The 16285-nt window shown below is 41.1% G+C and overlaps 1 protein-coding gene across 1 annotated transcript; it reads right to left on the bottom strand.

Annotated features, from left to right (window-relative positions):
* Window positions 1–1745: 1745 nt before the first annotated feature.
* On the bottom strand, window positions 1746–15024 carry LOC137606609 (RING finger protein 145-like). The gene is made up of 12 exons (XM_068331938.1): window positions 14870–15024; window positions 11575–11822; window positions 10771–10879; window positions 10002–10093; window positions 9047–9282; window positions 8738–8913; window positions 7587–7727; window positions 7306–7488; window positions 6360–6507; window positions 5968–6090; window positions 5658–5891; window positions 1746–5497 (listed from the first exon to the last, which is right to left on the bottom strand). The coding sequence occupies exons 2-12, from the start codon at window positions 11756–11758 to the stop codon at window positions 4898–4900; spliced, it is 2226 nt and encodes a 741-aa protein (XP_068188039.1). The 5' UTR covers window positions 11759–11822; window positions 14870–15024; the 3' UTR covers window positions 1746–4897.
* Between the last annotated feature and the right edge of the window lie 1261 nt (window positions 15025–16285).

Genomic DNA, 16285 nt, shown 5'->3' with positions numbered 1-16285 from the left:
AGAGAGAGAGAGAGAGAGTTAGGATGTGAAGGAAGGGAGGGAGGGGAGGAGATCGGAGGAGATGTTGGGAGGGAACAGGACGAGAGGAGACGCCCCCAAACAAAGGGGGGAGTGGAGTCAGGTCCACTCCGCTCAGCATCCACGGTGCGCCTCTCCTCCTCCTCCTCCTCCTCCTCATCCCCGGCCCGGACACACACTCCGGCCTGGATAAAGAACATTTAACACACACACATGAATCCTCTGGAAATGCGTGGATTCATTATTAACGGTTACGCGGGAAAACATGTTGTCCGTCCACGCGTTCACTTTTGGCAGCAGCATCACGATGGAAAAAATAATGGGAAAAATACAAACTTCTAAAAAGGCTTCAGGTCGCGTTTGTCTCAAACATCTCGTTTCCCCCACGGAAATATGAGGATAAAATCCACGGATAAAATGAATGAATAAAAAAATACTCCACACTTTCGATTCTGGAGCCTTGGATTGAAACTTTACGACGCGGCCTTGAAAATGATTTTCATTCCATAAGATGAAGTTTGTAAACGCGTCTGAGGAATTAAGTCAATTAATTGTGGTCCAGTAGGAATTTGAATATATGAACGTAGAGAAAACAATCTGCGGGAATCAAACATCTACTTTAGGATGGAGGCACTTGGTAGATTGAACCAGAAACCAGGCTGTACATCCACCCTATGGATGGGGGTTTTATTCAGGCCACTATTTTTCCTTTCTCTCTGCGCTGCGGCTGTTGTCGGCCTGTTTTTACACTCACAAACAAAAGGGAGAATAATAATAATTAGCTGCAAATAACAATGAACGCAATTGAGGATAATTGTCCCCATGTTTCCCCGCTTTGTCTCTGCCTTTAACGCCATTTGTTAGTTGAAACGATCTGAGAATGCGAACCAAATATTAATAGATAATTCTGCCAACTGTTTAAATAAAATAAAGCTACAGTGTATTGATATGTCGAGGTGCAAAAGGTCAGCAACTTTTGTATTATTCAGCTGGCTGTGGAAATGATTGGCAGGGTTAACTGGCGCAGCTCCAGGGATTAATTCCCAAAGGTTATTGAAAAACGCTTTTGACCTTGATTATGGAGAGTAAGAGTCTTTATGCTTCAGTTTCCTGCGTGGAGGGAGAGAGACGCTTTCGGATCGGCCCATATTTAAACGGGTTCACGTTTGAAGAGAGAAATGTATGTGAATGAAGGTTAAAGAGGCTCTGCTGCTGGATCGATTGGTATATATAAAAATATCTGCCATGAGAAGATGTTTTCTCCGTGTGCCCACATGAGTAAATGTGTCAAATGTTTCAAATACACAAGAAAAAAATATGATCAATTATCGCGCGAAAAAAAAAATCATCTTTACAATTATTCAAAAGCTACAGGCAATGGATCAGCGATTATCGATTTATGGGACTCCTGAAAGACTTAAAATTTGAGTCCGATTATGTCAGCGAGAGTTACCCTCAAAGACAAATACTGTGAATGAGAAAATATCTCTTAAAAATTAAAAAAAAAAACCCAAACATATCATTTGATCTATAAGGATGTGAAGTATCTCAAAAACGAAGTTTAATGATCAGAAATATTGATAAAGTGAAATATAATCGATGCTTATTTAAGCAAGAGCCGAACAGATCATGTAAAACAGGACATGTGAATGAAATGAAACTTCAAACCAACATAAAGTCACTTTTGTGTCCACGTCACTCACACAGTAAACCCGGGCTCGTCTTGCAGCGGGTTATCGCTGCAGTTGTACCTGCAGCGCAAAGCAGCGCCACAGCACCACCGTGTGGCTGAACAGGTGAACTACATGCGGTGGCGCCGAGATGAAGACTTCATGGAGGGATCCGTCCAACGCTTCCGCCAAGAGTCGCCGCTTCATTTTTATTATATTAAAGTCCACTACACATTCCAGTCACTGTCTGAACCTGATTAAGGTAATGAATAGCTGAACACAGCAGATACTGAAAATAAAATACATCCTCCTGTTAACCCAGATCAACTGCAAAGTTCAATTCCTTGATGACAGAAATATAAAAATTCAATCCAAGTGTTGAAAAAGTGTGGAAACATGCCTTTTTTTCTAAATGTACTGCAACATTGAAAAGCTTCTTCCATATATACCCAACATTTCCACAACCATTCATTAAAAGTTATCAAAGTCATCATCCTGCAGACCGAAAACTGTAGACTCAGGTAATAAAATAATCAGCAATTTTGCAATGAAACCAAGTTATTTTATTATATAAGTAAAACCTATACAGGTATTAGGATCTGCAGAGCGCCTCAGTCAGAGCAGCCCTGACCGTCATCAGCTATCAGGAATCTGACAGAGGCGACGGCAGCTCATCTTTTTCCAAACTGCTCATTAAAAATGTATTCAGAACAGAAATATGTAGACAGAATGCTGCGTGGTGTCTAGATTCTGTTTCTCTAACTTCTCGCCAATGAAATGCGTAAAAGTAATGATGTCACCAGACTTTATGGGAAAGTGTCGACGGGTGTTCTCCTTACTCCACACAGGAAGTAGGGTCTCAACTACCTCAGCATGAGAAGGTGGGGTGACACTGGATATGAACAGAGGAAATAAATGTCGAATCAACAGCTGATAGGTTTCTCTAGCAGTCATTTATCATTTAATACTGCAATGCATTTACATACAGTTGCCAATGACAGTCACCACCGTGCAGCGCACGTGATGTTATCATGCAGGTGATCTCTGCTCAACACAGTTCAAATGGTTCAAGATGACAACCCAGTGAGTATGAAGTTGCTAAAAATGTCTGGAACCATTTCAACGGTTCTAAAAACAGAACTTAGAGAAAAAGAACGCGGCTGATGTTCTTCATTCAAACAGGAAAGACTTTATGATCGCCATTCAGAGAAACATGTGCAAAATACATCAAACTCTACATTTTATCTGTTAAAAAAACTGACAGATATTGAGATGGTGTTGGGCAGGTTTGATCCTACATTAGTATGTATTCATTTTCAAGCCTGCATCCAACACAGCCCAATTTCAATAAAGTCATGATAAGACCTTTAGTAACAGTGGCTGAGTAATACTTCTGAGGTCTAACGCATCTCCTGCCCATCAGCGTCGTGCTGATCCCACTCCTACCAGTAGAGGGCATCAGAGTGATCACACCAGCTTCAGGACGCTTCATACGGACTAGAGCAGCAGGAATACTGGCAGGTCTCGGCTCAGGGCGCGTCTGGAAAGCTTCTCAGGAGAACATCCTTCTTTGTTCATAGGCATTGAAAGAACATCGGAGGTCCAGGAAGCTTTCAAGAAAACCGTCCCTGATCTAATACAACACTAACGTGGTTTAACATAGAGGCCATACAAAGCAACATTTATATACCCGACACACAGAACATCTGGAGCTGTTTCCTCGTACACACAAACACATCAGAGGGGATTTGGTTGCCCACGTAACAGCTTTGGAGCGTTGCTAGTAAAAACTATATTAGTGCAAATGAAACTCAAATAAGAAATGATGTTGAGGGGTGGCAGGGAAGGTAAAACAGTGGGTGGAGCACATTGGGAGAAATAAATCTGTGGTAACTGTGGCAACGTGTGAACTCCACACCTAAGTGATTCAGCAATGTCACATTTTGAAGTCTGAATTAAATCTTCAGACTTTAAAAAAAAAAAAAAGTCTTACTGGCCTGACCCAACTTCATACCGGTAAGGAAGTCGGCTCAGACTCGGTGCACTAGCTGGCACTGATAAAACACCTTTTGGAAATCACATTTCATGTGAAGAAAAAAATGACAGAGGATCTGGACAATGCAGTGTTAGAAAACAAGGGCGCTCTGATGTGGCTGCTTTCGGAGCTTTTGGCTTCTTGGAGCCAGGTAATCGGCTATTGCTATAAAAGTGTTGACTTTTGTGAAGGACTCTCAGGGACTGATTGAATGCTGTGACAGGATGAGTACCGTGAATGCAGGAAAGCAGCAAAGACAGATTTTTGGGCTCCTTTTCCAGATCATTCATGATCCACATATTTCCATGTCCTTCCTGTCTGTTATCCAATAAAGTGGCAATGTAAAAATTATCTTAAAAATAACATCTTTACACTGATACAAAAGTTTGGCGATGACAAGTGAAACAGTTTTTGCTGGGACCAGCCAAACAAACTTGATTCGAACGCTGAACCTGGACGTCAAGAGAAAGCCAGACACATGAACTACAGTGAACACCGCCCAGCTCTCTCCTGTGGAGCACCAGACTTCAGGTCATGGTGACGTCTTCTACGACTCATTCAGTGTGTGTTAATGATGCCAAACTGTTAAAACTAGTGCCACAGTTTAAAAAGCAACAGTCAAGTGTCGCAAGTCCTTCAGGGCTCTCTAACCTCTGACCTCACAGGTCATGGCACACAGAAGACTAGAGAGAGGACCCAAATACAGGTGGATGTACAGCAATGAGAGGGAAGCTGCACAAGCAAAGGCAGAGTGGGACAATATGCAGCCGATTGAAAGGAAATGAAGTGAAATGTTACTATAATTCATGTCGATAGCGAGGAAACCAAGTTCAACGAGCGATGGATTCAGTTTGATTCAGGTTTTCACATTCCATGGGTAAGATGTAAATCTAACTTTTTCTTGAATATGTAATGGTAAGGTGACTGTCTGGACTCTAATGGAATCCAAACAATCCCGATGATGAACATGGTTCTGTCTGAACATGAGATGAGAATACTGCTTCACCCTTTTTGTGTTGAGTTTGAAGGGAGGATGGTGGAACTAATTTTCTTTACATCATGGGAAATCCAACTGATGGTCTAGAAGAATAGAGATATAATATTGGAGGATGGGTCTTTACTAAGCATGTTTCTATGTGCATGCATGTACAGTATATCTGTGTTCTGATGGGGCTCAGAGACTGCATGGAGGACGACCTTGATCCTCAGAAGCAGGACCAGTAGAGGACCCCTGGCTGTCCAATGAGAAGCCAGACTTTTGCAGAGGGGTGGGATCAGGGTCAGCAGAGTTCATCTCTGTCTGGGCCAGAGAAGGTGAGGGTGAATGGTGACAGAGGGTGGGAGGCATCTGCAATGTGTCTGTGGGAGATGATGTGGGATGATCTGCGGGGAGCTGGTTCTTAGATTCAGTCACAAGTGTTGAAGAAGAAGAAGATGAAGATGAATTCAGATGCTGCAGAGCCGCGGGAGCACAGGGGGAGGAAGAGGTTTCTCCAGCTGATGTGACAGCACGATGTCCCTCCTGCTCTCCTGTTCCTTCCTCGGCCCTGACATTCGTGAATGTAGCTTTGTCCTGTCCTGCAGGGCATGGATTGGCTGCAGGTGCATCTGGGTTGGGGGCAGGGGCATCTGGGTTGGAGGCAGGTGCAGCTGGCGTTTGGCTCTTGAGTTGTAAGTGGCACAGGGGACATGTTTCCTGGACATAAAGCCATTTCTTCAGACAACCAGCGTGGAAGAAATGACTGCATGGAGTGATCACAGCACTGTTCATGTCCTGGACGGATAAGGAAACAAAACAAAGCGCTGTTATCTTTCCCGGAATATTTTCCTCGCTTCAAAAGCACTTTAGTAAACACCTACATTTAACTGAAACCTGGAATGAATTCTTTAACATTTCCTCTCCACAGACGCACAGACTGTGAACCGGCTCCTACCTGGTAGCAGATTGCACAGATATCGTTGTACTGCTCCAGTTGTGCATTGCTGGCTGTGGGAAGGCTTTTGATCTTGTTCACAGCGTCTCTCCTGAGCAGGAAGCTCTGCCAGCCCAGCTGGGCTCTGAGCCACACGTTGTAGTAGGAGTGGACTAGTATGATTGTGCTGCCCATCACACTCCACTCCCCGAACACAGTCTCCGACACACCGTAGCACACCACACACACCGCAACCTGGTAGGGAAGGATGACGAGTGAGGTGAAGTCACAGAAATGATTCTCTTGCTTTTGTCACGTGTCAGAATCTCACCAGGAACTCCAGCAGCCTGTAGGTCCCGTTGACACAGTAGATTACTTCATCCATGTTCTCTACGGGAGCCTTACGAAATTCCTCCACCATGAAGAGAACGTAGATCAGCAGGGTGCCGAGGACCTGTGGGAGGAGATGATCACAGGGTTTAGGAGTTCTGTTTGATCATTCATCATAAAATATACTTACTTAGTGGATAAAAACAGGAAATTTTTTAATGTGCTTTCTTCAAAACTATTTTTATATTGTATTGAGCTACTTAAACTGTTCTCTGTTTAGGTTCCTGCGAACATCTGCTAAATATCTAAGTTGCTGATAAACTTAACATCAAATAGGTGCTTCGTATCTGCATCAACCCACCCTGTATGAACTGCTACCTGTGTGTTTGTTACCTGTAGCGAAGTGAGGATGGAGGAGGAGATGATGATGAGGAGCCAGAAGTCCATGTGGAAGAACTGACAGATCATGTAGGCCATGTAGGCTGGAAAGATAAGCAGGAACAGACAAAGGGACACCGCTCTGAAGTGCTTCCATAAACTCCTAAATGAAACACAGAGGAAGGAACAAAGAGTAGAGAATCAGCTTCATCCATTGAAACATCAGCATCATGTTTATTATCGACGCCTTTATTATCAAAGTCTATTTTTTCTTGAGATTTTTCAGGAAACACAAAAACTGAACCATTTGTTGAGGATTTAGGCAAATAAAACCCCAAATCATTTTAAAGAATGACTTCAGCAATTATTTCAGGAGGGTGACATTATGCGAATACACAATGATTACTATTTTTGTTTCAAACAGTCTAGTCAGGTTCTGACTAGTGTCAGATGGTCATTCTGATCGAGGAAATCAATATTCTTACGTGACCAGATCTATTTCCACACTGTTTTACAGCTGTGTCAGCACCTAAAAGACCTCACTGGCCAGATAATCTGTATTTAAAATGAAAACAGCCATTAGCAGCAGGGGAGAAGTGCTTTGGGTTGGGTTTAGCAAAGGAAGCTAACAGTAATGGAGCAAAGCAAGCCGCAGGAACTTAAACCTCGATTCAGAGAAACACGATATAGAGCAGAGAACTTTAGTTTAACGTGATGATGTGGAAAAAAGTCTACAGTTCATGTAATGACGGACTTCAGCTGTGTACAGTTGGAGGTAAAAGTACTGTGAGTTTGGAGTTAGTGACGCTTCACATCAGAGTACATTTTATCAGAATCCAGACTAACACACTGAATTCACCAACATCTATGGGTAATGCTGGCTTAAGCCTTCACAAAATAAAAACGTCTATAATAATATATATATACTGTGGAAACTAGATGAAGAACCAGTTTGAATTACTTGTCTCTGGAAGCTCCCAGAGCCAGGACTATGGGGTCAGCTATCTCCAGCATGGACTGCAGGATGGAAGCAACAACAATGAAGAGGATGATGGAGAGGAGGAAGGCTCGGTGGACGATCTGAAGTTCTATTAGGCCGGTCTGGACAGCGAGGATCAGGAGGGTGATGCCTTCAGTCATTCCCCTGTGCAGACAGACAAAAGCACACATGCAAAGTGGTTTGAACTGAAGTCCTGTTCCAAATGACGTCACTAAACCCACACGCATGCAGGACCGTCTCACCTGTGCATGGTGTTGTCGTTCATGAAAGCTCTGTAACCTTGTAGGTAGAACTTGCAGAGTGTGAGAACTCCCAGAGCGATGAAGGAGACGGTGAAGACAAGACCCAGCAGGGAGTATGGTGTACTACAACATTCTGCAATACTGAGGCCAGAAAGGGAGGTTTTTTCATTTCATTGAACCATATTTTTTAGAGACAGCACATGTGTCAAATTAATACCTAAATAAATAAAACATTAATTTTTGTTATTAAAATTATTAAATATTTTGACTTTGAGTGTTATGTTTGCAAGTCAAAATTAGTATGATTAAACTCTGAATTCCATGACATCACACAAATTGTCTGAGTTCAATACAAAGTCCCACTTCAACCAATGGCTGTATCGCAACATCTCTAAACAAAATAAACAAAAATGGCGAAATTAGGTGGCACAGTGGCATAGTGGTTAGCACTGTTGCCTCACAGCAAAAAAGTCATGGGCTCAAACCCCAGCATTCCCAATATGGCCTTTCTGTGTAGAAAAGGCCATGTTCTCTCTTCTGTGTTTGAATGAATTTTCTTCGGGTACCCCAGTTTCCCCCCACTACCACAAAAAACATGCATCTAAGTAACTTTAAGTTATGTTGGCCCACAGCAGCAAGTGTGGCCAGGGTGCAGCGGCCCAGGTCCAACTCTCCATCTAACCATGTAATTTCACTGTACGATTGTATAATGACAAATGAATATTCTTTATTTATTTAAAAATACTGGTCTGAGAACTAATACAATGGTTGCCTTAAAAAATAACCCAAGTGACACCCGTTGTATCTAATACAAAGACTTTGTGATCTCCAGGATAACCCTGCTGTCCATGGCAGTCAGCTGCCATCGGCTCTGTTTGAGAAGATCGACTAGCAGATGATTAACTGGAGAGTTACAGACATTTGGCTGATCAGTGTAGGCTCACTGATGATGCCTTTTTAGGACTTTCTGGTCCTCTTGCACAGGTGAGTAATGCTGGCTGTGCATACTTCTTTAATTCATTAATATTCCGGATGGGAAGCTTTAGCTGACCAGATGGAGCCCGTGGGCTGCCGTGTGGCGATGGCTGCTCTACAGACTCTGATTGTAATTTATGATGTTCTATGCAGGCTGACCTGTGCAATGACCTCACCTGGTAAGAAAGAGGAAAAGGAGCCTCTCCCGCGAGGTAGGATGATCACGGGTGCTGAAGTAGGAGTAGATTTGCAAAGCAAACAACAGCAACCAAAAACACATGAAGAGAACTGGAAGGACCAGTTGATTCCATAGAAACATTCCTAATGCCAGCAGCCCATACACTTCCACCACCTGGAGGACAGAAACACAAAAATGGAGTCATTTTAACCGGACATAACAACATAAAACCATCTTGAGGAAATCTCTCAGGTCTACTACAGCTGAAGCACCGCCATAAAAACTAAACGAGGTGTGAGTTTATTACCTGAGCCAGCTCCCTGTAGGCAGTCATGGCAAGGTTGTAAGGTACCAATAAGTTAGAAGCCAGGAAGTAAATGACCTCCAGACCTGTGAAGATCATGGAGAACTTATTGATGAAAACGATTGTCTCCAGTGGGACCAAACACAGTCTGGCCACCAGGGGGAGGAGGTGAGCTGAGAAAAGCCAAATCCTCTTGGTCTGCATCACACAGGAACACAATGTACACACCACCAGCTGACCTGAAAGAAGAGGAAACTAAAAGAAGGTGCACATACACACGTTCACATAAACAGACAAGCACTAACAAATGTGTACACTGCTGCAAAAGTGTTTTTTAGCACTTTTTGCGGATGCAATGTCATTTTTCTTGTCTAGTAAAAAGCAATATGTCAGCGACAAAAACCAAACAAACACTCATAAAAACTCCCACTCCTATAAACATCCAGTATTAAATCTGTTTCTGTGACCAAGTTATTTTCATGCCGGGCATTGGAATCAACATCCTGTATGGTCACTTTATATATAGCGCAGGAAACACTGTGCCGAATAAATATGGAATAGATACATTTCAAATAGGATTTGAGTTACAGGCGTGACTCTAGATGAAACAGCAGATCATGTTGACAATCAAGCTATTCTTACCAAAATCCTACTCATATTCAGGCAGATATTAACCTTTTAAGACTTGACTTTCTATGACACCTGATATTCTAACTGAACATCGACCAACTTTCACAGCCCTGAAAGTGACAGAAGAAATTGCAATTCTTTGTCTACACGTCTCTGAACTTTCAACATGAATATGATGCCTTGAAGGAGAGGAGAATTGAGGGATCAAACTGAAACAGAAGACTTGAATTCAAAAAGGCACCTCTGTCTGAGTTCATGTATGACACATTCATGTTTCCTTGTGTACAATAGAGAGGTGTGTCTTCAACGGCCAAATGTAATGTAATACCTATGAGAGCAGTGGTGAATCTGTTCATTGAGAGAGGTTCCAGGTAGATAGGTCCTTCGTAGCCAGACTCCAGTTCGCTGCGTACGTAATCCCTGAAAACGACAAGACGCAGTTGTCAGTTCTATTTATATGGGAAATCTTATTTTATCCCATCGGCATGGAGTTTGTTTGTAAATGTCTTTATAAAGGTCTTTTACAACACAACAGATGCTGAACAATAATGTATTGGTTAATATACCAAATTCAATTTGTTACATTGTTAGTACATATCAAATCACATTAATTCCATGAGAAAAACCTCTCATTATATTCTTGGCCTAATCCAGATGAGGTACTACTTAATTTGGCACACCTAGCATGTATGAGTGTTGTCAGTACAGGCGGGGTAGTCTGTTCTAAAAGTTGGATGAGTGAATGAGTATTCTACTGTTCAGTTGCAGGATTATTGATGTGGACAAAGTGACAGATGCAACTGCTCCTGTGCTCTTTACCTGCAACCTAAACCTAATAGGTACTTTATTAACAATAAAGGAATGCTAAGAGTGACAAGCACTTCGCTGGTGGAAATGGGAGTGTGGACTGATTTTTGTAGACCTTAATGGAATAAACTTGAAAAATTTAAAATCAGATATAAATTACCAGGTAACAAAAACTTTTATAACTCAAGGGATTCACCAGAGCAACAAAAATGAGATCTCAACATTTTATCGTGTGCATTTGAGTGTGTGTGTGTGTGTGTGTGTGCGTGCGTGCGTGCGTGCGTGTGTACCTGGAAACCTGGTGACCGGCAAACAGCAACAAGGCAGTGAGGACATACAGGTAGAGATTAACAAGGTGCTGACGGGGCAGAGTCAGGAGTACCAAGCTCAAGATGTAACCTGCAGGATGCACACACACGCGCACATACATACACACATAATGATTAGACGAATGGAACAAACACAGACAGGCTCCACTGGCATGGGGAAAAATATCAAGTAAAAATTACTAATACAAAAAAGTATTTCTGTTGCATCTCATATCACACCATGTTTCTATTTACAAAAGTGATGTAAGTGTAAATGTGCCTGAGACAAATGTTTGTCAATTTAAAAAAGTCACTGCTGGCAAAAGGTTTCCCATAAAAAATACTAAAATACACAAGAGAGTCCACAAAACAACCAACTGTATTATCTCTCCTTGTGAGTAAACAATTTGGAATAGGTCGGATAAAAGTGGAATACTGATGAAGAAGGTTGTTCTGAGGTAACCTTTTGGTGTTGGCTTTTTGTTTTCTTTTGTAAATGAGCAACATAAGCTTTTAGATTGGAGAAAAAATGATGCAAATCCAACCAAAAGATAGAAGGTTTTCCATTTGACTTGTTGATAAAGTCAGCGGAACAGGAGCCAATTTACTGTTAGCCCAGTCAAATAGGCCGTAAATCATCAACTGCAGGTCATGATAACTTCACTACTGTAGCAATAATAAATGTGTTACAATATGAAGTGTGTAAAATGCTGTACGTTGAAAACAGAGAAAGACATTCTAATGCAGGAGTGTGTGTGTTTGTGTGTGTGTGTCAGACTCACTGACCTACATAGTGCAGGTAAAGTGCCAGGTATTTGTACTGAAACAGCGGATTGTTGGACAGACTGGAACGCTGGATCTTTTGGAAGAAGGAGCTGACGTCCCAGCGGTACAAGACATCCAGCAGCATGATGCTGGGAACCCGAAGACCCACATTTAGCACTGCCTCCACACGGTCCTTCAATGTCATGGCCTCAGTTTAACCTCTGAACGGCAGACAGAACTGACCACTAAGACAAGGCAGTGAGGGTCAACTGCAAAGGAGGAAAGACGAAGCACAATATATTATGAAAGCTTAAAATGATGCAGAAGAGATATGATGTAGAGATGATGAAGAAATAAATACAGAAAAAAACGAAAGCCAGCCAGACATGTAGACCAATGGGGCAGCAAGTAAAGGGAGGTCATAGGGCGGTCACGGACAGCTCGAGTGTCATACTAAGACAACAATAAAATTCACATGAAGCAAGATCACAATCAGGAAACAAGCTTTTTCAAGTACAGCCTCTAGTGCAGGGTGCTCAATACATCGATTGTGATCGACTGGTAGTTCTGGTAGATATTTTTCACTATGACATTTTTGAAGTGCATTTGCTTCATCTGCCAGGCTACCATCTCAATACGGAAGAAGGGAAACGTAGAGTGCCATTTTTTGGACAGTTATTGGAAACTACGACACCAACTTTCCACCAAAAAGTGAGCTGAGAAAGACAAAGGTGAAGGAACTAAAAAGCCAGTTGTCTGAACAGCATTTATTTTTCTCAGGGCCAACTTCAAAACGAAAGCTGCAGATTGTGAGCATTTTGCACTGCAGTTTGATAATGCTTTCCTAAACTGCTACACACTGACGTCAGATGGCTTAGCTGAGGGAAATTCCTACAAAAATTTTGAGAACTCTCTCTGGGTATTAAGAAGTTTTTTCCATGTAGCTGGACATGCAAAATACCAGCAGCTAAATGACGGTCAGTGACTGTTGTAGTTAAGTCCAAATACCGTTCCACCATGATGATCATTTAGAAGTGCGCTGTAACCGAAATTTTTTCTATCCGGGGGGCGTATCCCTGCAGTGAAAACCACTGTGACGTTAGTGTGTGTGAGCTGGCTCTACATATACACGCAGAATGAACACAGATGAAACCGACTATTTTCTGATATAAAACAGCGAAGACGCGTTGATAAACATGCTTGACAGTTGAATATTTGTTTGTCTGTTTTTTTCTTTGTGTCATAAAGTTTATACATTTATTAATTCATTCATTCACATTCCTCGCCAAAGACGCTAACGTCAGTTCTGGGTCAGACCGGGTCATGCTGCCTGCTGGTGGGAGAACTCTGTGAAGGAGGTTGTCCTCCAGGGGGAACGGCGTGAATGCAATTTTTTTTCTATGCGGGGTGGAAAAACTTGCATTTTCAAAAAGATCCGGCTATGTGTGGACATGGCCTTAGAAATGCATCATCATTCAGTCAAAAAATAGCATTTCTTATAGAATTTTGTAGTTACATATTATTCTCTCTGATAGGATAGAAAACAAGCAAGAGTATCAAAATGACTTACTGAAAAGGTGCTTCAAATCCTGAATTTGCCCAATAAATTTATCAATTATCAAACAGAACATAAAGAAATCCAGGTCTTTCTCTTTGCTTCCACACTGACAGATGGGACAGAGTTTCACACGATCCACAAGCAACTATGAAAATGATCTGTGTGGCGTCTCTCAGGTGTGTTATTGCAGGTGCAACTGAATGTCAGGTGAGATAAATAGGACACACTTCCAAAATGTGCTTATTCATATATAGTGAGTTCTTCAGGGTTTGCATGGTTTTGTTATATCTTAAGTATTATTATATCCTGTTCAATGTTTTTTGTTTATACTTTGTGTTGTCCATGTATGAATTCAAATTCTTCAATTTTTAGAATTCCCTTATTGTCTTTTTTCTAACAGTAACACAATGAAAGCATACTATAAAAGATATAGTCATGAGCAAAGCACTTTATACTGATACTTATATTGAATACTTTATTTCAGTTACATTTCAAATTTTATACAAAAATTTGCATTGCTCTCGCTCTGGGTACCAATCAAACCTAATGAATAATTACCAGGCTACCTGGATATGTTGTCATTGTTGTTGTTGTCTGTTTGAAGAACTAATGTTGTGAAATTTATGCTAAACGTCTCCATGACAAAATCAATATGAACTCCTGATGAAAACTTGACTACAGATAAATTAATCAAACAAGGTTGGAATGTTCAAGATTATTCCACAACATGGAAACCTTAGGGCATTTTTTTAAAAACGAAAACACAAAATTTGGATGCCACTCACTATATTAAAACAATTCTTAAATGTGCAATGCAAATACACATTATTATATTGATAATACTTGATCCTAAGCTTCTAATGTGATAATTCCAACTATTTACCAAGACAAATATACCAGTAGCAGGTCTCCACCCCTTAAAATCCTACCAACAAGTGGTGTTGTTGAATTATCATGATATAATTCTAAGTTCATCGCCGCTATCATTGGACAGGGGGGAGATCACTTGGCAAAATACGAGCTTATATAACACCACTTTCCAACACTGTTTTAAAGTCTTGCTATTAACATCTAAACTCTAGAGCAAGGCGGCTGCATTTGACTGAACTCTGTTCATGTAACCATCAGGTTACCTACTTCACTGAATCACATTCGGCACAAACACAATGAATGAGTGAGCGGTGCATCGATTGTGTTACCACCATGAACTCTAGTAACCCCTCTGTCTCGACGAAAGAAAAAAAAATCTAAGCTGACGTTATGGCACAAAAGACTGCAACACCCAGCGAGTTAGCTTGGTTTTCGTGTTGTTACATACACGGCTTTATAAACGACGAATCGGGCTTGACGAATGAAGTTGATGAGAAAATGTTTGTGTATGTGCTACAAGGATGATGAGCTGCATCAGGAAGGCAGCGAACAGGCAGCAGGCACAGTGCCAGCAACCGAAGCTGTCGTAGTCAGCTAGTACCACAGGCAGTTAGCTAACGTTACTGTCAACAAATAAACTCCTTTTCCAACACAACGGGGAACAAGGGCCAACAATGAAGGACTTGTTTGGTTGTAAACCTACCAAACCTTTCGACGCCAGTGTTTACATACGTCCACAAAAAGTCGAACAGCAAGAGTTTTAACCGTTTGAGGATTAGCACAAACTGTTTTCACCCAGCTACAACTGTAGCCTAGCTAACACTCACACTGGTACACATTAAACTAACTATGACGCCTGACCGAGTGTAGGATGATAAAATAACTTACATTTGAAGGACGATGTTCGCAATATTTACAATGGATTCGGGGTGTTTTTCCAGTCGGATATCGACCATTTTAACTCGGCAGTGCCCGAGTTAACGGTCCTCTCGCCAGAAGTGCTTCACAGTCATAGGATGCAGCGGGTCCGCTCATCTCAGCTAGCAGCCATTACCCTGGAGTGTCGAGGAAGAGGAGCGGACATGCGCAGTGACGTCTGCCCCCACCCCCCCCCCCCTCCGCCCCAAAACCCCTCACTGGAGAGTGGCTACAGTATCATTACACCAGCATACTCAGCTAGTCCTCCCTCCAGTGAATAATGAGTGTGACCAGATCTATTTAGGAAGAATGGAGGTCTGCTGCTATGATGAACTAACTGGTTGTCATGTGAACTGAAATTATTAGTTCATGATACAATAGTGTTATAGATGCCATGACCAATGGTAGAAAAGCAGAAATGGAATTCAAATGAACAATGGACAAGTAAATATTATTGACTCTTACTTGTGGCATAAAATTGCTAGGCACATGAACTGCAGGTAAAATAAAACATCATCTCTTTTAATATACCCACAGACTTCTATAAAAATCCATCGCCACATGTCAAATTAATTTCACCCATGATACTGGGTGTCGTCTACCTTGTAGTTCTGTTTAGACAAATTATTATCAGTTAAAACCAATTTAATGGCATTGTTTCGATCAAGTGTGTCCAGATTTGTAATTTAGTGGTATTATCCAGTGGACTATTAAACAAATCAGATGTAAAAAGCATTCTGTGAAAACAAATCTCATTTGAAAACAGATTTGTAAACATGACAGAACTTTATTTCTATCGGTACAGAAGTTTTGGAATCAGGTACAGGTTATTTCGCAAGGTCTAGAACAAAGATGAATACAAGTTGCCAAAAGTTTCTTTTCTTTTCTTTTTTTCTTTTTATTTCTTTGCTGTAACATCAGATGTCGCTTAAAACTAGAATTTGGTTTCTATAATTTGACAAAGGACCTGAATAACTTTAGGAACATCTGGTGTTACAAAAATGTCCTATGCACTTTAGTTGATGATCACCTCACTTTTGCAAACTTCCTGCTATAATGTACTAATTTTCATATTGTATTTCCCTTTGTTTATTGGTGTTTACTGTCTTTGAGTGTTTAGTGTTTTTGAAGTTCCATCTAATGAAAAATTGTAAAAATGTTCTAAATGTGATTGAAGTTTTTTTTGCAAAAAATCTTCTTCTGAGGCACGTTAGTGCTTCATCTAATGTAAAATTGCAAAATGTTTGAATGTGATTAAAGTGTTTTTGCAAAAAAAAATCTTTTCCTTTCTTTTCTTTTGTTTTCTTTTCTTTCTCTTTGCCTTGACTTGTCTCTACTTTATTCCAATATAAGTAAATGTAAGTAAATAATTATTATATCATATTA

Source organism: Antennarius striatus, chromosome 13, assembly GCF_040054535.1.
Source record: "Antennarius striatus isolate MH-2024 chromosome 13, ASM4005453v1, whole genome shotgun sequence".
Lineage (NCBI taxonomy): Eukaryota > Metazoa > Chordata > Actinopteri > Lophiiformes > Antennariidae > Antennarius > Antennarius striatus.
The sequence above is the reverse complement of the archived record's forward strand: the minus strand, read 5'-3'. Positions and strand labels throughout refer to the sequence as shown.

Excerpts from the sequence above, each read along its gene's own strand:
- LOC137606609 (XM_068331938.1), bottom strand. The coding sequence starts at position 11,758 with ATGACATTGAAGGACCGTGTGGAGGCAGTGCTAAATGTGGGTCTTCGG. Across the intron at positions 5,892-5,967 it reads ACAGGCTGCTGGAGTTCCTG|GTTGCGGTGTGTGTGGTGTG; the intron begins GTGAGATTCTGA and ends CTTCCCTACCAG. Across the intron at positions 5,498-5,657 it reads TCTGTGCAATCTGCTACCAG|GACATGAACAGTGCTGTGAT; the intron begins GTAGGAGCCGGT and ends TTATCCGTCCAG.